We start from the raw sequence: 26,615 nt of genomic DNA, 5'->3' as shown, positions 1-26,615 counted from the left end.
GACCCCAGAAAGATGCTAACCTCGTTCTGATCTTCAAACTCCCCCATCTCTAACAGGAAGATAATCAGATCCTCTCGAAGAAGAGTTGTAGGTCTTTCAGGAAGCAAAATATGTAACCATCTCTAGAATTCATGCCCTCATTTAACAAATATTCATTAAGCATCCATTAAGGTCTGGGCTCATATCCCCTGATATGCAGTGGCGCAGTGGTAAAGAAACTGCCTGCTAACGCAGGAGACGCAGAGACACCGGTTCGGTTCCTGGGTCAGGAAGATCCCCTGGAGAAGGAAATGGCAACTCACTCCAGTACTCTGGCCTGGAAAATCCCATGGACAAAGGAGCCTGGCAGCCTACATTCCATGGGATCACAAAGAATAGGACACCACTCAGCAACTATACAACAAAGCATTCATGACTTTCCCAGCACCAAGGGGAACACAGAAATGAATATGAGACCTTGGCAGTAAACAGTCTATGGAGATGAGAAAACTGTTACAGGACAATGTGTTAAGAGTTATAATAGAAGAACAGGCATGCCCTGAGCACACAGAAGGGAAGGTTCCCCACACTGCCTGTGGTCAGGAAGCCCTGAATGGGAGTCTGGTCAGCTGCATAGCCCGCATAACCACACCATGTCCAGGAGGATGGATGGAACAGCTTGCCTGGTGGAGGATTGAGCACAACATAAAAGCGTGGAATTGGCAGTTCTGAGAAGAAGTAGCACTGTTTGGCGTGGTTGGAGAACGGAAGGGCATGGGACGCCAGGCTGGAGAAGCAGGCTGGAGTTGGACTCAGGAGAGCCTTGTATCCTAAGCCAAGAGTTTAGTCTTAATTCTGAGGGCAGCTGGAGGCCATGGAAGAATTTTAAGCAGAGGAGAAGTGACAATGGGAATTGCAGTTTAGAGGGTTTTCCGTGGCTTCAACAGGAAAGGCAGGGGCAGCCAGGCAGAGGGGGATGCGGGGCTGACCGGCGAGAGTCAGTGAGGAGGATGTTGGCTTGTGCGGGGGCGTTTGCCGTCTGCTACCAACCATGGGCATTTGAAAGAGGCTGACTTACAAGAATCGGCTCCTGAAAGAGCCCAGCTAAGTCTGAGGCCAACTTCCACTTTCCTCTGGATATTTTCACTTTCGGGGCATCTTGTTCTGAGTCAAGATTCCTCCTTCTGAACATGGGACTTTCCAGAAAGACCACAACTCCTTCCGTGCATCCACTTGACCTGGGATGTTCTGGATTTGGGTCGTCAAGGGAGTTTGTCTGCCTCTCTGAAGTATGGCTGTGTGGTCTCTGTGGAGTCTGCTTCTCTGGGAAGGTAAGTGGGGCAGGCCTAGCCTCAGAGAACTGAAGGCCCCTCCCCACTCCAAAGGAGAACCCAGGAGCTGAGAAGGGGTAGGGAAGATGAAAGCAAGTTCTGGGGCAGCCTAGAAAGCCAGGCAGGGGCAAAGAGACACAGGATCTTGGGAAGAAGGGTGGAAGCACAAGGAGCCTCTGTGTCCGTGAGACATGAGCTGTTTTGTGGTCCAGGGAAGTTAAAACTGAATCTGGTAGGACCATTGATTTTGTTAGATATGGTGGTGAGAACATGAGGGTCTGGCAGCATGCAAATTCTAAATATGGTCTGGGGGGAGCAGGGGAGAGTGGGGCTCTTGCAGTCTAAGAATGTCTTTCCAGCTGCCTGTGGGAAAACTGAGCCCCCACCCTAAGGTCTGTGGAAGTGGACACCTAGGAGGGTAAGAGGCAAAAGCAAGTTAATATAGTGCATGCAGATTCCGGGTGGCCGATAATAGTGTGATGTTAGAAAAGACCTCAGGTCTCCTCAACGCTGGGTGACAGCCTTGCATCCTGTCTGATGCCTGACACCACCACCCTGCCCCTGATTGGTCGACAAGGGGTCAATGTGACAAAGGCCAGCAGTGTTAGGCCAGGGGATGAGAGTCGTGGGGTGCAGCAAAGACTCAGACTCTTCTGCTTGTGTCAGAGACTCACAGGGCCTTTGAGACGACTTTGTCTGGGTTTCCCGCCTGAGTTCCTGGCTCCAAAAATCTGCAAGTGTCAACATTTCTAAACATGTGAAGGAAGTCCTGCCCCAAAGAGAGAATCTGTTAGGTTCAAAAATCTTTCGAATCCTTGGACATGGGAAGCTAAAATAATTTTTCTGAGTGGTGAAAGTACCACTGACTGAATGTACCCCCTTGTTTTCTGGATGGGATGACAGAAGGGAGGAGAGTGCCCCAGAAAATTGCTCAGTTCATTCATGGCAGAGCTAGAGTGGGATAGAACAGGAGTCTTGATTGACATCCAATGCTCTGCTCTGGATGTGGCATCTCCGATGTGCATTAACTCTGGAGCCATCCCCAGTTTGGACTGAGGTGCCTGGGGCTGGCAGGGCAGTGAGATGGACTGGGGACTGGAGTTACAGTGGCTGGCTCAGTGGTCATCCAGAATATGTCTGTCTAACCAACCTCCCAACACTTGGGTATGTTCCCTATCTGCACTTATTCTGCTCTGCGCCCCTGTCCCCATCACTGAGTCAGGCGCAAGGGAAGTCCTTGCCAATTTCATCATGCAGTAAGTAAATTTGCTGGCTTCTCCTGCATCCTCTTCCTAAACAGCAGTGGTCACAGGGAGCCCAAAGATCAGAAGAGGAACTCAGGGTCTCGTGGGACTCGTAAACAAGCGGTAACATAGAGGGATAAGAGCGTTTGTAGAGGTGGTCCCAGGCTGCTGTGAGAACACAGAGAGTTTGTAAACAGCAGTGAGGAATAGGGGAGGTTGGGGAGGTGGGAATGCTTCAAGGATGAGCAGAAATTAGCCAGCAAAGGAGTCAGAGTGGGAATTCAAACAGAGGTGTCACCCACACACATCAAACGTGGTATGTTCCCAACAAAACAGCCTCTTGCCATCTCACCTCCATTCTATTTCTCCTTCTCTTCTGGATCATGGAGAATGGTACTCAGTGGGTCCCAAGGACCTGGGGGCCATCCTTGACTCCTCACTCCCTCACTCCCAGATCTAATTTGTTACCAGATCCCCCTGACTACACATCTTAATCCCACGTCGTTCCTCCCACTTTTGCCCATCCCCATTGTGTTTTCATCACCCTCCTTTGGATTAGTAGCCAAAGCCTCAGTCTTACCCCACGTCCTCTGCATCCTCCATACCTATGCTGGAGTTCTAACCATGGATCTAATCATGTCACTCACTTACTTATAGCCTATCCGAGGCTCCCCATCACTCTAAGGATAAAGCCCAAACTCCAAAGTTGCTTTCAGGGCCTTGCAGAACCTGGCTCCTGCAGACTCTGCAGTGCAGTTTCTCACTCCCCCTGCACAGAAGTACTTTCAGTTCCCTTGGTGCCCTGAGCTCTCACCCTCCAAGGCCTTTGTTTCTGCTGCTCGCTCAGCCTCTTAACGCTTCCCAATCCCCACTGCAGGCTGCCCTCTGCTTGGCCTGGCCGATTCCCATTCCTCTTTCAAGTCTCAGCTTAACCTTCCCTCTCTGAGCTCCTCAAGGCCAGGCAAGTTCACCCTATCACCCTACCCATGTTCTCCCAGGGCACCCCTTTTCGCCATTGTGGCAAATTGCTTTCTTAAGAGTCAGCGCTCCATGAGCACAGGGACCGAATTCCTTCCTCACTGTTTTATTCCCAGGCCCTGGCACAGTGCACCCTCAGCTTGGGTGGAGGGGCATGGAGAGAAGGGCCCTCTGCTCCATAGCAGCTCAGCTGAGTGCAGAGAGAGAGAAGGTTTGGCACAGGCAGACTGACGGAGCTCTGTCCTTTCAGCACTACTTCCCAAGGTCATCGCCAGTGCCCAAGTGCAGGGCCAGGTGGGCGGCTCGGCGCTACTGGTGGCAGATCACCCTCCCAGTTTCCAAGTCCGAGAGGCCATCTGGAGATCCCTCTGGCCTTCAGAGGAGCTCCTGGCCACGTTCTTCCGGGGCTTCCCAGAGACGCTATACCACTCCCGCTTCCTGGGCCGAGCCCAGCTACACAGCAACCTCAGCCTGGAGCTACGGCCTCTGGAGTCTGGAGATAGCGGCAACTTCTCCGTGCTGCTGGTGGACAAGCAAGGTCGGGCCCAGACCCAGACCCTGCAGCTCAAAGTGTACGGTGAGTGTGCCTGATGCAGACTCTGCCCCACGCCTTCCCATCAAACTCCGGAAAGGCATCTTGAGTCCTGGGAACTGGGGAGAGCTGAGTTCTAGAAACCTCTGGCCTCTGACCTCATGGCTGATTCAGGGAGCAGTTGCTTCCCTACACCCACAGGTAAGAAAACTCCTGGGGCTCTCCCACGTGAGTTTCTGGCTGGGGCAGCCAGACTCTGCCACCAGACAGCCCTGGTCAGAACTCTAGCTCTGTCTTCTTATCTCAGTGGCCTTAGACACAATATTTAGCTGCCTGACACTGACCTTTCTCACTTGTAAAACCAGCATAGTAATATTACCATGTAAATGCCAATAAAGGTAAAATCAGTTGAGAAAGCATCTAAGATAGAGGCTAGCCTGTGTGTGTGTGATAAGTCCCTCAGTTGTGTCCGACTCTTTGCGATCCCATGGACTATCCCCACCAGACACCTCTGTCCATGGGATTCACCAGGCAAGAATACTGGAGTGTGTTGCCATGCTCTCCTCCAGGGGATCTTCCCAACCCAGGGATTGAACTCACATCTCTTACATCTCCTGCATTGGTAAGCGAGTTCTTTAGCCTACAAGTCGTCAGTTCTAACATATCAGGTTATAAGATGTGCCATTATTTTACGCACCACAGAAAAGAAACGTAAATATTACAATGAAACTATGACACAACATTTAAAATTTAAATTTTAATTAAAGTATAGAAGTATTTCATATTTCTTTAAAGAACTCTTTTAGCTGTATTGAGAGATTTTAAATTTAGATTATTCATGGGTTCTCTTTATTATGTATTGTTGCAAAATAAACCATCCTCAAATTTACTGGCTAAAAACAACAACTCTTTTTATTTCTCACAACTCTGAGTCGGCAGGGCTCAGCTGAGCAGCTCCTCTGCTCTACATGGGTTTGGTAGGGTCATTGATAAAGTTGTTCTCAGCACCTCAGCTGATGTGACTGAATTCACTAGAGGCTGGATGAGTCTTTCTTTCCAGCAACTTTACCTCCACCTCCATCACAGCCACTACCATCACAACCACCAACGCCACCACAACCACTTTCACCACCCCACCATCACCCCCACCATCACTACCTCCACCTCTACCACCCTCTCCATCACCCCCACCATCACTCCCACCATCACTACCTCCACCTCTACCACCCTCTCCATCACCCCCACCATCACCTGTCCCGCCATCACTACCTCCACCTCTACCACCCTCTCCATCACCCCCACCATCACCTGTCCCGCCATCACTACCTCCACCTCTACCACCCTATCCATCACCCCCACCATCACCTGTCCCGCCATCACTACCTCCACCTCTACCACCCTCTCCATCACCCCCACCATCACCTGTCCCGCTGTCACTACCTCCACCTCTAACACCCTCTCCATCACCCCCACCATTTCCTGCACCGCCATCACTACCTTTGCTTCCATCACAACCACCTCCACCTCTACCACTGCCACCATATTTTTGCTGGTCAAGATAAAATGGCCTTTGAGCTCCTATTCATCTACCTAGCAGCTTGGAAAAGATGTGTCAGTGACACCTATTTTAGTGAAACCTCAGCAATTTGGATAGAAACAGGAAAAAGAAAAGGTCCCAATGGAAGAATGGAGAGTAGAAGTGAGAGCTGGGCCAAAGGAAACACTGAGGGAGAGACAGGAGGTGGGAAACTGCGGAAGAGAGAGACCCTCCCATGCCCAGAGGGAGAAAACTGGGTCATCACTCAGTGAGCCCCTTGGGCTGCTAGTGGGTGACTAAGTGGCTGCACACTGCCCTGACCCAGGTCGCACTGTTTGGCAAGCCAAGTGCCAGCTGAAATTCAACACCCTCCTCTCACCTGTTACCCCCCTGAGCCCAAGGCCCTTGCGCAGTGAACAACCTTCACAACCATACAGGCAGCCAGGGAGCCTCTCCCCTGTTCTGAGTCTCAGCTGCCACACATGTGAAATAAGGACATAGAATGTGATAATACATGCAGCACCCACACCACTAAGCTCTAAAATGCCTTGTTCTCAGCATCTGAATTACAGATTTTAAGGAAATTGCTGTTTTATTGCTTCCAAATACATAGCGTGATTAGAACTAATTGCACAAAGCTGCCAAGCAGCCGTCCTTAGGAGCTCTGCTTTGACAATGGATGAGAATGATTTGAATTAGCAGATCAGTTACCAGAAATGTCAATGGGTGTTTCTACTGTGCCTGATCGTGTTTGGATGCAGCTTGTCCTCTTAAGTAGTGTAAATATCCCCCCCTGTAATCTTTGTTTATACTATTAGTGCACCCAGCAAATCTTTTCTTTTTTCATATCACAAATCCCACCAGATTGAGCTGGCATTAATGAGGTTTTACTCTGCTTGACTCTGGAATGCTGTCAGAGACAGCCCTCCCATTGTCTCCAGAATGGTCTCCCACTGGCACTCATTGCCATGAGACTCATGATCTACTCATCAACCAATATAGCAAAAGGGAGCCATGGTCTGAACACCAGGACACCAATTTGGCCAGTGGCCCGGGTAGCTGAGCACCTTGAGAGTAAGGGTTATGGAAATAACAAGGCAGAGCTTCTACACACTTGTCTGCTCCTTCACAGAACTTTGCATTCTTGTAATAATTTTCTTAGTTATTCATAATCACTCATTAGTATGTCTTCCTCACCAAACTCCGAAAGCTCCAAAAGTCCAGGAAAGTGTTTGTTTTTGTGCCTACCTTAATAAACGCTTATTGTCTCTCTTACTGACATACCACATATCAGGGAAACACTATGATACACAGAAGGATACACAGAGTGCTTGGAGGGCTCAGAGCTACACCTGGAATATCAGGGAAGGCTTCATGATCAGAGCAGTAAGCAGTGTGTCCACACTGGGCCTTGAGGATGGGTAGGAGTCTTCTAGAAGGACGAGAAACAAAAGGCATATGTGTACAGCTGAGCCATATGGAAGATATGGAAGAGCATGACACATTTGGAGAACAGGAAATTAATCAAGATGGGTGAGGAGGGGACCAGCAGGAGGTACAGCTGGAAAGGTTGACATCAACTATTTGATGAAGGATGTTAGATACCAGACTTAGGAATTCAGTTTCTGTCCTGTGGGCAGTGGGAGAAAGACAAGGTTTTGGAGAGCCAGAGAGGCTTAGTCAGAGGCAGCTTCTAGCCCTGCATGGATCCCAGAGCTTGGGCCATGGGATCCACACCCACAGCATCCCTTTAACCCATGTCGGCTCTGCTGTTCTTGCCCAGATGCGGTGCCCAGGCCCGTGGTCAAAGTGTTCATCGCTGTATCAGGGGATGCTCAGCCCCCCAAGACCTGCCAAGTGTTCCTGTCCTGCTGGGCTCCCAACATCACTGACATAACCTATAGCTGGCGACGGGAGGGAACTGTGGACCTTGGTATGGAGCCAGGTGGCCTCTTCACGGATGGACGGGTGCTGAGTGTGTCACTGGGACCGGGAGACAAAGGTGTGGCCTACTCCTGCATTGTCTCCAACCCCGTCAGCTGGGACCTGGCAACAGTCACTCCCTGGGAGAGCTGCCATCGCCAGGCAGGTATGACAAGTGCTGGGGAGCAGGGGTTGAGGGCTGGTGAAGCTTCTGGTCCACCTGTGACCTTGTCTCCTCCGTGTCCAGCTCCAGGGAGGGCTTCCTACAAAGATGTGTTGCTGGTGGTGGTGCCCGTCTTGCTGCTCCTGATCCTGGCTGGTCTGTCTGCCTGGCACTGGGGCCCCTGGTCAGGTAAGAGTCCTGTGGGGGCTGGGGATGGGTGGAGGAGGCACGTCTGCGGAGGAGGAGGACAGAGTGCAGACCTCCTCTTATTTAGGCTTCACATGTTCTGCCTTCCTTACCTCTCCCACATCATCTCTTGGCCCTCCCCATCGAACATTCTGGTCTTCCTTCAGACTGAACCATTTGAAATTCCTTTAGCAGTTTTCAAATGTGCTACTCTGTACCTCTGTAGGTATTTGCATGTTTTACTCTCTCTGTCTGGAAAACATTTTCCATGATTTCCCATCCAACTTGCTTTCTTCATTTGGCTGTCAGCTCCACCATCCTCAAGGCATGCCACCTCCAGGAAGCCTTCTGGAACTTCTCCTGCACACCCAGCCTGGGTCTGTGCCCCGCCTTGACTCTCCAGTGCTCACCCCAGTCACAGCACCTACTGCCCTCACTCTCCGTGGAGTTCTCAGCCCTCGATAAACAAACTCTAGGTCACCTCGGGGCACCTAGCAAGGGTTCCTGGAACATAGCTGGTATCGACAAGCTATGTTGGGCGTAAGTCTAGATGAAACCCAACCCCTTCTTGTCAACCATCCTAGGAAATGCTCCCTGAGAGAAGCACCTCTCTGGCCAGGGGCTCATAGGGCTTCCTTTCCCAGGAGAAGAGAGAAGGAGGCACTCTGGGTTCTGAGGTCTGCACCCAGTCCTGGGATGTGCTGCCCCTGAGAGAACTGTCTTTGCTGACCTGGGCCTCATGGACATGTCCATCCTAGGCTGTCTGGGCTGGTCCCAGGATGGAGACAGTGGGCCAGCAAGGAGAAGGAGGCATAAGACCCTGTTATAGTGGATGTGTCCTCAAAGGCAAGAGTCTTGGCCCAGCGGCTGAGCATGCAGCTGGGCTGCCAAGCTGGCTCCAGCATATTCTTTCCACCAGCAAAGGAGGGAGGAGGGGACAGCTGAGGTCAAACTCCATCCAGGGGCCCTGTCTCTGCCTGAGAGAGTCTGGCCTGGCCCTTTGGCCCAAAGAGTCTCCAAGATTCATGGCAAGAAGGTGGAAGCCAGGAAAAGAGCAGCTTTTTGTTTTAACAGTTTTATTGGTCTATAATTCACATATCATATAATTCATACATTTAAAGAATAAAACTCAATGGCTTTTATTACAGTCACAGAGTTGTGCATCCATCACCACACTCAATTTGAGAACACTCTCATTACTCCAAAAAGAAATTCCCAAGCCCCTTAGCCATCGCTCCCTAACCCCCTTTTCCCTTCCAGCCCCAGGCAACCACTAATCTCCTTTCTGTCTCTAGACTGTCTATTCTGGACATTTCATGTAAATGGAATCATAAACTGTGTGGTCCTCTGTGACTGATTTTCACTTAATCTGATGCTTTTGAGGCTCAGAAAAGAGCAGCTTTGTCCACCGAGAAGGGGCAGAGAGAATTCGACTATCTGGGAAAGTGGAAAGGCTCCATTCAGGGCACCTGGAAGCCCTGGTTTCTGCCAGTCATTTAACTGGGTCTGTCCCAGCTCTGAGTTTCTATACCTTCTACAACTAAATGCATGCCACAGTTGCAGAGGAAGACTAGACATTAGGAAGAACTTCCTGTCCTTGAAGCATCTCCTTTTCCAGGGTCTTAGAAAACCAGGAGAGGTATCCCTTTGCCCGAGATGATCTTGGACCAGGACAGTTAGGGTTCAGGAGCCTTGGGTACAAACACTGGAGGAGTTACCTTCTTTCTGATCTCCTTGCCAGGGAAAAAGAAAAAGGATGTCTGTGCTGACGAAGTGGATCAAGAGACAGAGAGCCCCCTCGTGTAGGGTCTGCCATGAGCAATGCCTGGATCGTGAGGAACCCCACTGCCCAGCCACATGATGGTCTGGGATGTAGCTGGTGCCTGGAAACCACCTTGGACCTTGGACCTCCCATGAGACTCCTGTACCACCTCCCAGGAGTGGCTTGGGCAGTTGGCAGAACCTTCCACACCCTCCCCCTTCTCTCTCTACTGGTACATGTTCTAGCCCTACTCTGGGCAACACGGGCCTAGCAGGACATCCCTTCAAGAACACCCGAAGTTCTCCAGGATCCATAGATTGATTATCCATAGCACTCACTGCCCCTCCACTGTTCATGAAGTATTGTTATGGATTTGTTCCCTTTAAATTACATGTGGAAATCCTAAACCCCACCCCCAGTATTTCAGAATATGACTGTGTTTAGAGATAGGGCCTTTAAAAAGATAGTTAAGGTTAAAAGAGGTCATTGAGATGACCCTAACCTGGTAAGACTGGTGTCCTTACAAGAAGAGGGAGAGACACCCGGGAAGCATGCACACACAGAAGAAAACCATGGAAGGACACAGAGAGAAGGAAGCCCTCTGAAAGCCAAGGAGAGAGGCCTCAGGAGAAACCGAACCTGCTAACACCTTGGTCTTGGACTTCCAATCTCCAAGAATGAGAAAATAAATGTCTGTTAAGTCACCCATTCTGTGGTATCTTGTTTTGGCAGCCCTAGAAGACTAATACAACTATTAACCAGCCAGCATCGAAGGATTACCTCCAGCCTGGGTCCCAGCCTCTAAAAGACATTAGAAAATCACCCACTTCCAGTCCCAACCCCAGCCCCTGTTATCTGAGACCTTGATGGCTCCCCCAAGCCAAGGAATTATCATAAGAAAAGGTCTAGAACCTGATGAAGAGAAATGGGGGTCAAGGGTTTCTCTTTCTGGCCTTCAAGGACTTGCAGGTCATCCAAATTCATGGTCCTCATAGGTAATTTACAGTTCTAGATGATCAAGGAATGGTTGACATCTCTTGCTTGGGATGAGTGACATTTTGCAGGTAACATAGTTTTAATTGACATCTTCACCCTCAAGGCTGACTATCATGCCTCCTGCAAGAGCTGGGGCGGGGAGGGGGGTTGAGATTCTCTCCTCACTGTCTAGCGCAGCGATCAGAAAAAGAGAGATTAAATTTACCCCAGCCATGGGACTTCACTGGCAGATTAGTGATTAGGGCTCCATGCTTCCACTGCAGGAAGCACAGGTTTAATCCCTGGTTGGGGAACTGGAATCTCATAGGCTGGGCACAGTCAAAAAATACAAAAGCCAACAGGAAGTTCTTGCACAACTTTAAGAAAAGCAGCTCAGCTCAGAATGAGTGTCTCTGTCTGACACTGAGAGGGAGGATCCAGGAAAAGCTAAGCAGAAGGGAAACTATGGAGGGAAAGTGTGCTGAGGCATCCTAGTATCTGTTGTGTTCATCTTCAGATGCAAGCGCAGATGATCCACCCAAGTTCAAGGGACTCAACACTCAATGGAAAGATGTTCAAGGTCACTTCGAAAGGAATGTATGTGGGATGGAAGGTATTATTACAGCCATCTTTGCAAAACACAACCTGCCACTGAGCAGTTCTATCCAGAAAAGCTCTGGAGTACTGTCACTGGAAAAAAAAAAAAAGAATTGAAGAGCTAAACTTACACTTGTTCAGTCACCAAGTCAGTTCTGACTCTTTGAGACCCCATGGACTGCAGCTCACCAGGCTTCTCTGTCCCTTACCATCTCCTGGAGTTTGCCCAAGTTCCTGTCCAGTGAATTGGTAATACTATCCAACCATCTCATCCTCTGTCACCCTCTTCTCCTTCGGCCTTCAATCTTTCCCAGCATCAGGGTCTTTTCCAGTTCGCATCAGGTGGCCAAAGTATTGAAGCTTCAGCTTCAGTGTCAGTCCTTCCGAACAGTATTCAGGGTTGAGTTTCTTTAAGATTGACTGGTTTGATCTCCTTGCTTTCCAAGGGATACTCAAGAGTCTTCTGCGGCAGCACAGTTTGAAAGCATCAGTTCTTCAGTGCTCAGCCTTCTTTATAGTCCAACTCTCACAACTGTACATGACACTTAGGAATTAGTAAATGATAAGATTCAGAGTTACTTCCTCCCAGGTGTAATAGGACTTTTTCTGGGACCTCACTCAAGTCTTGATGATAGGGGAAGGAAGCATTGAAGAAACAGGGATAGATTTTGAAGTATTTTCCCAGGGATGCTTCAATCCCTCCTCTCAGGATGTCAGCTCTGTGTAAGGAGCTTCCCTCTTCTCCCCAGTCCCTGGGCAGTCACTTCACCTTGGAAAAATGCTCAGCTCAACTGGCCTCTAGAGTCACATGACCACTCCTCCACTCGACTGGTCCTGGAATTTCCCGGTCTGTTGGCTCTGCTCAGAGGTCCTCTGCTGCTCAACGGCTTCACCTAGACCTCATGCTTCCTCTGCATCCACTTCTTCCTCATCACCTTCTTCAAAGTCCACATGAACGGTGCACATGGCCACGGCAGCTAATACTGCTCCCACCAGCCCCCGGGGGGCATTCCCCTTGCCTGGTCAATAAGTCATGCAAAACTGGCTTCAGTCTCTAAAACTGATGTGAAAGAGAAAGCCCAAGGTCTAGCAATGAACCACGGTGGTTATATGGGGGAAACACACACACACCACTCGCCTTCTTTCTTGCCTTCATCTCTGGGGCCTCGCCTCAGATCAGAGCAGCTCTGGATGAGGTGGAACTCACAGTTCTCCTTTCACACAGTAACCCTCGGTGACTTCACGTAGATGGTGGTTTTGTAGTGTGGTGCACCAGAGCCTTTGAACAAATGCATGCTGCTCAACTCAACGGAGGTTCCCATCCCCAGTGACTCACTTGCCCACTAGCAGACTAATTAACCAGCTACTGAAAACCTCAAAGTGCTTCTGTGAGAAGAGTGTTTGTGTTGATAAGCATTGGGATTGACGTCACATAAGAACAAATATTGAGGGCACAGCATGTGATGGGTTTACTTCAAGGCACTGGGGAATCAGTAGTGAATAAAGCAATGTCTTTCCTTCACGGAGTTTATATTCTAGACAATATAAGCAAGCACATGTCACATGTGGATATGCTTTGTTAAGAAAGCTAAGACAGAGTAGATGACAAGAGAATGGTGTGTTGGGGAGAAGGGGACCTCAGAGAACAAATGGTGTGATGTATGAACAGAAGTCCAAATGCAGTGGAGTAAGCCACGAAGTGGCTGGGTAAGGAACATTCCAGAAAGCAGAAGATACAAAGGCCCTAAAATGGGATCATGATTGGGGTTTATGATGAGCAGAGCAGAGGCCAGGGCGACTGGGTCAAAGCAAAGGGGGTGGGGAAGGAAAAGGAGGGCCATAGCGATGGTGCGGGGCCACAACACTTGGGATTTTGTGTTCTTCAGAACATCCTGTCCCTGGGGTTAGGGAAGCCAGAGGGCCCTCTTCTGTTTGAGGGGCAGAGTCCTCCCATAATGATTTTGGCTTCATCATCTCTAGTAGGCTCATGGACAAACCAGAATCCTCTCCAAATCTGCATTTGTTTTTCCTTGTTTTCCTTGTATTTCCTGTGAGCAAGAACCTTTGCACCTGTCCTTCTGTGTAAATACAAGAGCCACTAAGGCAAAGGAGTCATGTGTCACAAAGTCAGAATGAGAGTGGGGAGCAGAATAGCAAAAGAGAAGGGTCAGAGACACATTTTCTCACCAGTGGAGATATGAGCACCCAATGCCGCATTTAAAGAACAACACCCCCCAAAAAAAACATTGGGAAGAAGAAGGAGAGAGGGGTAAGATAAAAGTAGAGAATTAAGAAGTACAAACTACTGTGTATAAAATAAACAAGCTACAAGGATATACTGTACAGCATAGGAAAGTATAGTCATTATTTTAGAATAACTTTAAATGGAGTATAACCTATAAAATATTGAATTGCAGTCTTGTACACTTGAAATATATAATATTATAAATCAACTATACTTCAATTTTAAAAATTGATCAATTAAAACCAACCACTGCAAACATTAACGACATCTCTGGCAAATCTTTCCTTTATGTTTATCAAGAATAGCACACGTTCAGTTCATCAGCACTTGGCTACTTACTGGTCTTAAGGGGAAGCACCATCTCTGGTCAGATATGACTACATGGCCCCCTGCATCTGTTCTGCAGGCAGCTTGAAGGAGGGCCTCTAAAACATGTAGCCCTAGATTCAGGAAGTTTTAGTGGACTGTGCACTGGTCAGCGTGGGTCCCATTGGCCAGGAGGCTGAGCACATGCGTAAGGAGTGGGTATACCCCCACTGCACCACTAGCCCAGGTCTAGTTCTGGGAGCCACACCTCCAGGGAGACATTGGAAAACTCATGTCCACAGGAGAATAACCAGAATGGTGAAAAGTCTGGAAACCTCATCATATCAGACATGATTAAAGAAACTGGTCATGTTTAGCAAGAACAGAAAACTCAGAAGGCCAATATTTGAAGAGCTCGCACAGAAGCCTGATTGTGTAAGTGAACCCATGGAACATGTCTCTGCGAGGCAGATATTGACTCATATGAATAATAGGATCTTAAACCTGGAAGGAAACTTTGTGGTTACTCAGTTCAAGTTTTTCATTTCTCAGGTGGAAAACCAAGACCCAAAGAGACTGTTGCTCCCTAGAGTCACATAACTAGTAGGTGGCAGAGTCAGAGTTAGCTTTAGGTTATCTAAATCAGCCGAGCCTCCTACCTGAACCATATTCCCAGGGAAGAACTTAATAACAAATGGAGAAATCCAAACATGAAATGATCTGTTCCAATGAACAGGCTTAAGCAGAAACCATCTCAGAGTAATATCATAGACCAGAGACTTTGCAGACAAGGTGGGCTTGCATTAGATTGGGAATAACAAATAAGTGGTACATATATCCAGACTTCTGCCTTCCATGACCATGTCAAATCCAGAGAATTATGACACATTTTTCCCACTGAGTCCTTATGCAACACTCATATAATTCTGACCAATCAGTTGAAGCTGGAAGCCAAGATGCTATTCCCGCCCTAGACAAACCATAGGATCCTCCCAACAACATCAAGTTCCTCCCAGTCTTAAGAATGAATTCTAAGTTAAAGAATGAATGAAGCTGTGGTACATATACACAATGGAATATTACTCAGCCATTAAAAAGAATACATTCGAATCAGTTCTAATGAGGTGGATGAAACTGGAGCCTATTATACAGAGTGAAGTAAGCCAGAAAGAAAAACACCAATACAGTATACTAACACATATATATGGTATTTAGTCAATCGGTAAAGATAACCCTGTATGCGAGACATCAAAAGAGACACAGATAAATAGAACAGTATTATGGACTCTATGGGAGAGGGCAAGGGGTGGGATGATATGGGAGAATGGCATGGAAGCATGTAAATTATCATATGTGAAACGAATTGCCAGTCCAGGTTCAATGCATGATACAGGGTGCTCAGGGCTGGTGCACCGGGATGACCCAGAGGGATGGGATGGGGAGGGAGGTGGAAGGGGGGTTCTGGAAGGGGAAAAAAAAAAAAAAAGAATGAATGAGTAAACAGTGGGGAAAATGCATGATGAAAGGATTCCACCAAGGTGTCAAAAACAAACCATGCTTTCTATAAAGAATATTTACTCTAGCTTGCCTGCTTCTGCCATTTTGCTAAATATGTGCTCAGGAAATGTATCAGAACTGAAAAAAAGGAGAGATGGGTCAAAAGTAGTAATGCTATTGGCAGGAAAGCACAAAACAACAGGATATCAGCCAAATAAGTGAATGTAAAACATACAGCATTTAAAAAATCACATTCTTCAAAATATTTAATAATGGGATGCTATCTTCGGATGCAAGCAGCAGAAACCAACTCTGGTTCTAAATAAGGCAGGAAAAATAATTTATTAGAAACTTGTGAGTAGCTCAGTGTCATAGTCAGTTTAAGCTGCTATAAAAGAATACGACAGTCTAGGTGGCTTATAAACACCAGAAACTGATTTATGTTTCTGGAGGCGGGGAAGACCAAGATCAAGACACTAGCAGATTCAGTGTCTGGTGAGAGCCACAGTATCCTCACATGGCAGAAGGGGTGAGGGAATCTCTCTGGGGTCTCTTTTTAGGGGCACTAACTCTATTCCTGAATGTCAACCCACTTCAGTATTTTTGCCTGGAAAATTCCATGGACAGAGGAGCCTGGTGGGCTACAGTCCATGGTGTCCCAAAGAGTTGAACATGACTGATCACACATGCACAGTTCTATTCCTAAGGGTTCCATCCTCAGGACCTAATTACCTCCCAAAGTTTTCATCTCCAAATACCATCACACTAGGATTAGATTTCAGCATATGAATTTGGGGGAATATAAACGTTCAGTCTATAGCACTCAGAGAACTGAAGAAAATCCTGACCAACCTGGCCTTGGAAAGGATGAAGCCAGGAGGCCTTGGAGAGTGCAGACCTCAGGACCACCTCTTTAGGAGCTACCATGGAATAAATCTGTCCTGTTTTCTGTTCCCATGTTACTTGCTGAAGATTAAAACTCCCAACAAAAGAGTGGGCTGGCCTTGGTTCTGGGGCAAAGGGTCAGTTCTTCCTATGCTTCCAAGTTCTGTTATGAAACCCCAATAGTCCAAGATTTCTAGTCTTCCAGGACATTTTGAAGGTACAGGTAGGTGTCAAAGGAAGATAGGACATGTTTTATGTAACTATTTGTTAACCTTATTTATCATTACAAAAGTTAACAGTGGGCCTGAATATGGGGACCCCTCTCACTGGACTTTTTTTTTCTATTTATTTATTTACTTATTTATTTGCTGTGCTGGGTCTTAGTTGCAGCAGGCAGGCTCTAGTTCCCTGACCAGGGACTGAACCCAGGCTTCCTGCACTGAAGGAGTTCAGAGTCTTAGCCACTGAACCACAGTCATTTTCTTCTGTCCTGATTCCCATCCAGCTCCTGAACTGAGACTCTCTGCCTGCCACCCCAGGATGAAGAGCTAGCCCCAGCTCACACTGCAGCACAGGATCAAGCTGTTCTGGAATCATGTGGGGGAACAACAGCCCCTAATTTCCTGCAGGACTGAGCCATGTGTCTCCAGCTCATCACTCAGCACCTCTCTCGTGGGCACCTACTACGCCAGAGATGCTGGGAATACAGCTGTGAGTAGGACAGACAGAGTTCTGCATCCAGGAAGCTTGCCATCTAATTGGGAGAGAGAGACATGAAACAAACACACACAAATATTTAATTAAAACTGTGCTGAGCTCTAGAGAGGAAAAGAACTGAACATTGTGAGTAAGAATAATGAAGGAGAAGAATAGAGCTGGTAAGGGGCAACCCCCAGGGCCCTGTCTGTGGAGGGACATTCCCTCTGAGACCGGCATGGACATTACTTAGTGATGCAAAGTAGGGAGGTCCTCCACGCAGAGGATAAGAGAGCCGGAAGCCCTTCTAGAAAGACCTTGGCATATAAGAACCTTTGAAGGACGGAGGGTAATGAGCAAGGGGGACTCTGGGAGAAAACAGCAGAGATCAGAGCATGCAGGGTCTGGTAAGACATGGTAATATCTAAAATTCAATTCTTAAAGTAAAAGGAGGCCACTGAAGAGTTTTAAGAAGGGAAATGACATAATCAGACTTACACTAATCAGACTTACATTTTTAAAAGCTCCCTCTGGGGGCCTTGTGAAGAATGGATTACAGGGACAGGAGGGGTGGGGGAGTGGTTTGGGGGAGGAGGGTGAATGTGGGAAGATGAAGTTAGTGCAGGGATCCTGGCAAGATGCGATGACAGCTTGGAATTGAGGTGTACAAGTGCAGGGGGTTGGGTGAAGTGGATGGACTAGAGAAATATCGAGGAGCTAGAATAGACAAAGTGTGTGAAAAGTGTTAGTAGCTCAGTCGAGTCTGACTCTGTGCAACCCCATGGACTGTAGCTCACCAGGCTCCTCTGTCCATGGGATCTCCCAGGCAAGAATACTGGAGTGGGTAGTCATTCCCTTCTCCAGGGGGTCTTCCCGACCCAGGGATTGAACCTGGGTTCCCCACATTGTGGGCAGATTCTTTTCTGTCTGAGCCACCACATGATTTTGGGATATGTGAGCGGTACTTGGGCAGGATGTCTGACCTGAGGACCAAGGCAAGTAGAGGTGCCACTTACCCTAACTGGAAGTACAGAAAGAAGGGCAAGTTTCAGGGGGAAGTTAATTGCCCCTTAATTATCAGGGAATAGGACTTTAAAAGGAACAAGACATTTGGAGGCTGAACAATGTATTGTGTGAAATCATGTGAAAATAAAATGCTCAAATGTAGGAAATTTCAAACAATGCAACCTTATAATTTAAATGTAAATCGATTTAAGGAAGAGAAGCCACGGATCCCTCTTCCCCGGCTCCACTCCCTCTCAGGACAGCTGTTTCATGCCTGTAACTAGTAAATTTCTCCATTCAGATCCAGAATTACATTCTAGACCCCAACACAAACCTGAGGTTGTAGGGACAGCAAGACATCTCAGGCAGACAGGGCCTCCCACAGCACGCTTGGCACAAACTGCCCTGGCTGATCCTGCCCTGGTTTGTTTCTCCGCCACCTGGTCTGAGTCCTACCTACTCACCCCAGAAAGCCCTGAAACATTCGAGACTTGATGTTGATAATGATGAGGGTGAGCTGGAGATGCCTCACGGGCCATGAGGGGCCACCTTGGACCCACACACTCTCTGAATGCAACCCATCCCACAGCATTCAGAGTCCCACCTAGATTGTCCAGGAGGAGCCCCAATGAGGTCTCAGGAGAGCATTTCCAAGCAGAGCCAGTGTCCTGGTCAGAGAAGAGCAGCTCATCACTCACTCCACAGGAGTCATTGCCAGACACCATGATTGTCCTGCAGAGATCAATCTCACCAACCAGCTCAGGGCATCCTTTCGTGGAGGCGGGGCAGGGCGGGGCAGGGCGGGGCACAGGAAAGGGGACTTGGAGAGGAGCCCCCCTCAGATCAGGCTGGCTGGGGAAAAGGAGAGCTTCCCGGGATGGAGACCAGTGCCTGCCAGCAGGGGGCTCTCGGCCCCAGAGTTGGAGTAAGGTCAGAGCTGAGACCATCTTTGGGTACCTAGTGCTCTGAACCTGGAATGATTCTTATCTTTCCGAAGGGCCAGTGGGTACCTAGGCAAAGTGAGGACAAGGCCAAGAGTTGGGGGCAGCATGAGTCAGGGCCTTGGGGTCAGGATGCTCTTAGGCCGGGAGAGGAGGGTACTAGTGATCTGCTGTGTGCCATCCCTTGAAGCTGTGCCATCTGGCCATCACTGACGGCAGTAAAAATCCTTCCCCCGACACACAGTCTCCTATGAGACTGTCCAAGCATCCAGTTTGAGGGACACACAAGCATCTCATCACCAAGTTGCCTCTTTTTCTCGGGGACCAACATGGCTTTAATGCTGCTGTCAGAGCACAGTCTCATTCCTGGAGAACTGAGTCAGCCAAGTCCTTTATGCTAAAGCTAAGAAGAATGTCAGGGAAGTCTGGGGAAGATGGAGAGGAAGCTGGAGTGTTGGACAGATGAGACTTCATGGTCATTTTCAGCAGAAGACATTCAGCTTCCTCAGTCTGGAGCATGGAGGAGGACACACCCCTTCCTGGGGAGCATACCAGCTGACACACACACCCCACCTACCCTGTCCCCCAGCCCCACCCTGGGAGTCCTTAAGATGGAGATGACTCAGCAATTAGCAGCCCCAGCCCACATCCTCCATTCCAGACAGGCCCAGCCTTTGCCTGTCCCTGAATCCGACTAGCTCATGCACTTTGATAATTTTTGCAGGTTCTTCCCCTACCTCCCAGACTAGAATATATCCCTTTATCCAACTTGTTCTCCAATCAAAGTTTTGAAGTCCAGCCCTAGGCACTCCTTCTCTAAGAAACCTTCCTTCAAGGGCTCTCAGAGCATCACCTCTCCTACCTTTGCATGAAACTGAATCAATAATCACGTGCATCACTCTTCAATTTCTCCAAATGGATTAAAGATCTCCCTAGGGAGGCTGGGATCCTGAAAGGGTCAGGTTTAATGCAACTTACACAGTAAGTTGTAATGCACTAAGTGGTTAATGCAGAAGCTGGGGACATACAGGTGGACAACAAGTGACCATGCTTCAGACATCCCCCCGGCAAGGAAACCAGAAGTGCCCAGTTGGAAGATTCTACATCACCCTGGCTTCTCCATTGAGAATAAGTGCAAGTGAAAAAGGGGGGAAGCAGGGGGATGCGTGGAGTCACTATCACTGTAACCCAGGCAAGAGATGATGGTGGCTGGGAGCCGGCAGATAACAGTGGTGGACAAGAGGCTGGTCAGATGTCGGATCCCCTCTGAAGGGAGACAGTTCCTAACAGATCGGGTGTGTTGGGGAGACAGGTGAGTGTAAGAAAGGTTTTAAGGAAAGACATAGTGGCTACCAACTGCAGTGGGCAAAATGCTGGGGAAAGTGGATCAGAGGCAGGGTTTGGGGCATGCTGAGTTTGAGATGTCTGTTACATATCTAAGTAGGTAGGGGAGTGTGCAGTGTGGCAGATAAGCCTGGCCTGGGTGGATAAATTTGGGTTTTATAGGCATATCAATTTTATTTATATATTTGGGGTATACTATTTTTTATTAACATTATTTCTCAAACAATGACCTTAAGTATATACTGGCCATACATTCAGATTTGATATAAAGATAAATGGACAGGCAGTTCTCAAGGTACAATGTATTCAACAATTAGAGACAATCTAGGGGATAGTATAACTATATATAACTCTACACACTCAGGAGAACAAGTATAGGGACAAGCTATGCAACTGAAGGAAAGAGCCCAGCCATTCAGGACTAAACAGAGGTCATTGGGCATACCCATTTTAGAGAGATGGATAGATAGAAAGGTAGGGGCCAAGGGGAGATGATTCCCACCCTCCTTCCTCACTTTCTCTAACGGAGTGATACATTCCTAGAAAGGCTAATGGGTATTGAAAGGAAGGAATCTTATTTCCCCATAGGAACAATGTTATCATTGTAGATCAGGCTCCTGCCCAAGTACCTGTTGCTCAATTTTTTAATGGCAGTAATCTATTTCCACAAGTCCTTAATAAACTGAATGGGAACCCTGCACACTGTATAGGAAAGAGCTTCCTAAGGAGCCTGTTAGTCCAAGGAACAGGGGCACCTTGACCTGTTCAGTAGAGCCATGCCCGATGTCTACTTGCCCTGGTCCAGGGAGGCCTGGAGCAACAGTGGGAGATTTCCCAGGTCCAGCCTGACTCTGCTTATTGGCTTCCAGGCCCTTTTAGGGAGGACAGTTTTCACATGCACTTTTGAGAAGGATCTGGGGGTATATTTGTGGCTTTTTCCATTATGTGCCCCTGAAGTCATCGGGGGCATTGGCTATTGTCACCCCAAGTTGGGGGAGGAGTTGATTGTCTGATTGTCTGATTGTCATCCATCACACTAAGTTCAAGGAAGGTCAGCTCATGGAGAGATTCTGAACTCTTGAAAGGAGTAGATGTTGAGAAAAGAGGTGACACAGCCCTGCCCTCGGTGGAAGCCTAGTCTCACGGATGTGAGAGGATGACAGGACATTCCCAGGACAGGGCAGAGATAGCAAAGTCAACACCACTTCCCTTGATCTGGGAGACTGCAATCATAGAGCAGGACATAGTTAGGCCACCTTTCTGAAGAACTGATGCAGGATGAGAAAGACGATGTGAGAGGAGGAGAGGGTTACAGGAAAGGAAAACAGCCTCTACCAAGGGACTGAGTCCAGGTGGGGGTTGGGGCTGTAGCCAGGGTTGGAAGCTGAATCCGAGCATTGCAAGGGGAGCCACTTGCAAGTTCAGGCAAGTCACAGCAGGGAGGGCGGGCGCCCCATGGCTGCAGGTGGGCGAGGGAAGGGGTGCCCTGACCAGGAGGTGTCTGTGGGGCCTGTAGCGCACTGAAGGGGCTCAGTTTCAAGATGGAGCTGATTCTCCCAAAAATGTTGAAGAAAATCTCTGTGCTCTCTGCTGGGAGGGTCCCTCCTCAGCTTTGGGAGAGCTGTGTGAATACTCTGCTGGAGGGGCCATCAGGTCCATCCTCCAAGGGACGCCACAGTGGGCACCGTGCCCAGGGGGGCAGTCGATGTGGCCTGACTCCCAGGAGCTGTGAGCAGGCAGGTGGGAAAGGTCACAGAGGGCACACCCTGGTCCTGGGAGGCGGCCCTGATCATTCTGGCAGCTCACTCTCAGGCCTGGCTCGGACTCTGCTGAGCTCGTGTTTCAGGTGCTTCCTGTTATTATTAGTATCACTATTACTCAGGAGGATTGCCATAAATATTAATATATGCACATGCGTTCCAGGATTCAGAGGCAAGGCCTGGTTCTCCTGCTTTACTACTTGCTGGTCCCTGGGCGGCTCACCTAATCCCCTAGATGGTGAGCATCTCCAGATTCAATCCCAAAGCTTCATTCTCCTCACTCTTTCCCCCTCCCTGTGGACCTCCCACTACCTCAGCCTCCAACCTCGACCTCTGTGCGGTTAAATCGCTGCCTCCAGGTCTGCCCTCCGCTGAAATTACATATTGAGGACTAGGGGCTTGGGATCAACCATTCGCAGAGCCCCTACTATGTTGTGTCCAACTCTTTGCGACCCCATGGACTATACAGTCCAGGGAATTCTCCAGGCCAGAAGACTGGAATGGGTAGCCTTTCCCTTCTCCAGGGGATCTTCCCAACCCATTGATTGAACCCAGGTCTCCCGCATTGTGAGGAGACTCTTTATCAGCTAAGCCACAAGAGAAGCCCAAGAATACTGGAGTAGGCAGCCTATCCCTTCTCCAGTGGGTCTTCCCGACCCAGGAATCAAACCGGGGTCTCCTGCATTGCAGGCAGATTTTTTACCAACTGACCTATGAGGGAAGCCCCTACTGTGTCCCAGGCTCTGTTAAAACCATGTCACACAAAATAGCCCTCTTACTATTCCATTTTACAGATGAAGAAACTGAGGCTTTAAGAACTTATTAATAATGAGGAACCCAGGTCTGTCTGACTCCAAAACTAGGGCTTTTTCTTATGTTGTTGTTGTTCAGCTGCTTAATTGTGTCCAACTCTTTGCAACCCCATAGACTACAGCATGTCAGGCTTCACCAGCTTCCGGGGTTTGGTCAAACTCATGTCCATTGAGTCAGTGATGCCATTCAACCATCTTATCCTCTGTTGTCCTCTTCTCCTCCTGCCCTTGATCTTTCCCAACATCAGGGTTTTTTCCAATGAGTCAGCTCTTCGCATCAGGTGGCCAAGGTATTGGAGTTTCAACTTCAGCATCAGTCCTTCCAATGAATATTTAGGGTAGATTTCCTTCAAACAAGGATTGACTTGTTTGATCTCCCTGCTGTCCAAGGGACTCTCAAGAGTCTTCTCCAACACCACACATGTGGGCATGAGTAAATCACAAATATTTACTACAAGTTTTCTTCCTCCTTCCTTTCTTTCTTTTCTCCCCAAGCTAGCCAATATGGGTCCACCATCATCTCAAACTCAGCTGCTATAAAATAAGCTCGACAGTTTCATCCTCATTCTCCTCTGCTAAGTGTCCTGCCTTTGTCAAGGGCTTTGGTCTCCTCCCTAATAGTGTTCCATCCAGCTGTCCTTCTAAAATACATCTGGAATAAAATAAGTAAAATAAAACAAATATAGGAAGGCTGCTGAGGGCAATGGCCACAGGTGGCAGATGGGTGGCAGAAGGCTGTTTTGTCCGTTCCCTGCTGGCAGGCACAGTGACCTGGCCCATGTTCTTCTAGATCCTCCAAAATCACCACCATCTCCTCGCCTGCCCAGTTCCATGTCACTCCACACTCTTTGCCTTTCAGCGTGTTCTTCTAAGATAACTGCAAGGAACTGAATGGAATCCATTTTGTTTCCACACAGCAGGAATAAATGAAATGAGTCCTCCAGGTGGACTGGATGGATGAAGAGCATGAACTCCAGAGCCTCACCTGAGGCTCCCTTGGGAAGCAGAGGGGGCAGGACTAAACCTCCAAAAGAATGGTGCCTAAGCTGTGATTCAGTAATTAGCTCTCCAAACTCCTTTGTTTCCAGCAAAGCAGGGGAAAAAATTAATCCCTCCATAGAGTCACACACTGTGACTGGGCCTAGAATAATTGAAATATAATGGGGCAGCAAGCATAATTATTCTACCAGAAGCACAGAAGAAAAATCACTGGCATTTAACACAGTTACGTTTTTGAGATTTGGGGACTGAAGAAAGGATGACTAGAGAATGACTCCCTAAAACCTAAATAAGAGGATCAGAGAGGGAACTGAGTCAGAAAAGACTCAGGATGTCCCGTGAGCAGATTTCTCAGGGTTGGATGTTCTAGGAAAGCCATTCACGGAAGATATGTGGATGGTAAGTTATGTTGTTGACGGTTACCAAGGACATACAAACTATCTGAATAATTTTTCATTGACTAGAGAAACTAGAATTCAGTTTTGGCAAGACTGGGATGTCAAAAGGCAGAACTAGGAAGTGGGATGAAGCACAACTGACTTGGTGTTCTGTATGTCTCTGGAAAAAAAGAAAAAACTTGAGACTGCACTTAAGATTCCCTCGCTTGAAGCAACATTTGTGTACACAGCCTTCTGCCTGCTTGCAGATATGATCTGCCTAAGTTGTGCAAGTCAGTTGTGAAATGCAGCCATTATTAAACTTAAAAGTATAAAAATTTACAATTAAATGAATTCTACTGAGACACAGGAGATAAGCATTCAAATTTCATCCTTTCCCAATTAGTTTACTACAGTTCATGACTGTCTTAATTCTTGAGGTTATTTACTTCTGCAGAGATGGTGTGATAGTGTACATTTCTCCTGACTCCACTCCAAGGACATCACATCAGTAGCCTGAAGTCAGCCATGGTGGGAGAATTTACATCAGGGCAATAGCAAATGATACACATTAGGGCCTTCTGGCCCCCTACACGCTCAACTTCGCTCCCAAAACCACTTATAAACATTTACCACCATAAATGTTCTCCAATACTGACAAGGTTTCAAGCAGGAGAAATGAAAAAGCCCAAGGTGTCCCTGAAGCAAAACCTTCAGAGCAGAAATTCCCATCCTTTCTCACCCAGAGGTGATCATTTATTTAGGGATTTAGGAACTTCCTTGACTTCCCTGTTGAGTCACCCTGCCGAAAGTTGTTTCCAAAGTCTCTCTAAAATCTCTTACTACTTCTTAATGAGCGTTTCTTGCCAGCACCTTATTGTTCTCACCCTTCAAAGGAAGGCTAAGTCTGAGCATGGTTCCCTGGTTCCTGGAATGGGGAAGATGATGTCATTCAACACCTGCACAGCTGGCTGCCTCTGTACCTCACCTCCTTGCAGGGAGCTGAGCTGGCGGGTCTCAGACTGGGAGAGCCCTCCCCAAGTCACCCTATTCAATCCTCAGCCTTAGGGCAAAAATGTGCCAGGCCCAGCATCCTACTGAAGTTCTCTCTATGAATAAACCATCCTATAGGTGCTGTTAAATGTCTCCAAATAAATGAGGGAGCGATGGTTCCTGCAGTTCTCTGCTCCCCTCACTTAGTACCCTTACTCCCTCCCATTGTGTCCCCATCCATCCTCAAGAATCCCACCTCCTCCCCAACCCCCACTCTAAGACATCTCTCCGTGGCTGCCTCTGTCCTACCATCATCTCTCCTTTCTTTTGTTTTTCTTCAGGACAGAGTGTGAATGCAGTACCCCCACTAGCACAAATTATGCAATCGAGTTTCCCACATTTGAGTAAATCACAGGGGCAGCACATCCAGAGCGCAATGGATGAGCCTTGTCCTGGGAAAACCACCTTCGTGATCATGGGGTCTCCCCTGCCAGGCAAGTATCATCTCTCCTTTCTCTTCCCAAACTATCACGGCAGAGATGCCATCACCCTTTTGCAAGTACCCAAGCCAACAAGAAGGGTTTCCTAGTTACGTACAACCAAGCAAGGTTTCAGGGCTTCCTCTACCAACAAACTCTGAGGTCCATCCATTCCCCACACTTCACATGGCCACAGGGTAGAAGCAGAAAGACTTTAGGAGTCCAGCTCCTCCTTAAGAGAAAAAGAGGCAAAAAAAAAAAAAAAAAGACAAAAAAAAGGAAGTGCTATGCTCTCAAGAGGCAGGTGGCTGGGCAGAAGCAGGTAGAGCAGAGTGACCTTGAAGTACTGTGTTCCTCAGAAGATCTTCAACCCCTAAACCAGGCACAGGTCCAATTGTGTGCCTGTTGCAATCATCCAGTATGGAGTACATCCACTTGGTCCATTAGAGGCAGCTGAATTGAGAATGTGATGCTTAGGGCTCACTAAGAGTAGCACTGGGACCAAGGGATAAAAATAATGCGGGGACCCAATTTGAGTTCAACAGGAGAAAGATATCTCTGACAGGCAGAGGCCAAATGGACTGATCTGGGAGGTGCCACTGCAGGTACTCAAGAAGAGGTTGAAATATCTTTCCCCAGGAATGTAGAAGAAGGAATTCAAATGTCAGGGAGAGCATGATGTCTGACAGTCAAACATGCCTGGATCAAAACCTGTTATTACCTGTGACCTTGGTTAAGATACTTAATACCTCTGAGCCTCAGTTGCTTCATCTATATAATGGGATACTACACCTCACATGATTAAATAAGATGAAATATCAGAAAGCACTTGGCATTCAGAGGGTCCCCGATAAATGTCAATCCCCTTTCGATTAAAAAGGGGGCTAGGTTAGATGAATTTAGTCTTTCTACCTCAGAGTAGGATTCTGAAACACTTCCTAGTTGTTGAAAAGGATGGCATACATCTGGGAGAGATCAGGGAGTCAGGATTTGGCAGGTGAGAGGAGAAGGAAGAAAGATGCTGAGAATGGTCGGGGAATATTCAGAGAGGTCATGCCTGCCAGTTCCT

The 26,615-nt window shown here is 48.0% G+C and overlaps 1 protein-coding gene and 1 non-coding gene across 3 annotated transcripts; one reads left to right on the top strand and one right to left on the bottom strand.

Annotated features, from left to right (window-relative positions):
- The first annotated feature begins 1,209 nt into the window (after window positions 1-1,209).
- Window positions 1,210-10,343, top strand: SLAMF8 (SLAM family member 8). Of its 2 annotated transcripts, XM_081486774.1 has the most exons (5): window positions 1,210-1,310; window positions 3,783-4,109; window positions 7,385-7,690; window positions 7,772-7,876; window positions 9,615-10,343. In XM_081486774.1, exons 1-5 carry the CDS (start codon window positions 1,271-1,273, stop codon window positions 9,677-9,679), a joined length of 843 nt encoding a protein of 280 aa, XP_081342900.1. In that variant the 5' UTR covers window positions 1,210-1,270; the 3' UTR covers window positions 9,680-10,343. The 2 variants fall into 2 exon arrangements, with proteins under 2 accessions (XP_081342900.1, XP_081342901.1); XM_081486775.1 differs by lacking the exon at window positions 3,783-4,109.
- Window positions 10,344-25,405: 15,062 nt separating this feature from the next.
- On the bottom strand, window positions 25,406-25,569 carry LOC145508179 (U1 spliceosomal RNA). Its single transcript, XR_014055432.1, has one exon. It is a non-coding gene; the product is annotated as a U1 spliceosomal RNA (small nuclear RNA).
- Between the last annotated feature and the right edge of the window lie 1,046 nt (window positions 25,570-26,615).

This window comes from Giraffa tippelskirchi, chromosome 5, assembly GCF_054371585.1.
Source record: "Giraffa tippelskirchi isolate mGirTip1 chromosome 5, T2T-mGirTip1v1.2.pri, whole genome shotgun sequence".
NCBI lineage: Eukaryota > Metazoa > Chordata > Mammalia > Artiodactyla > Giraffidae > Giraffa > Giraffa tippelskirchi.
This window is presented reverse-complemented; position numbering and strand designations above follow the sequence as displayed.

Bases quoted from the DNA above. Each gene is read 5' to 3' on its own strand.
- SLAMF8 (XM_081486774.1), top strand. From the start codon at position 1,271: ATGGCTGTGTGGTCTCTGTGGAGTCTGCTTCTCTGGGAAG. The intron at 1,311-3,782 runs GTAAGTGGGGCA...CTGTCCTTTCAG, and splicing joins GAGTCTGCTTCTCTGGGAAG to CACTACTTCCCAAGGTCATC. The intron at 7,691-7,771 runs GTATGACAAGTG...CTCCGTGTCCAG, and splicing joins GAGCTGCCATCGCCAGGCAG to CTCCAGGGAGGGCTTCCTAC.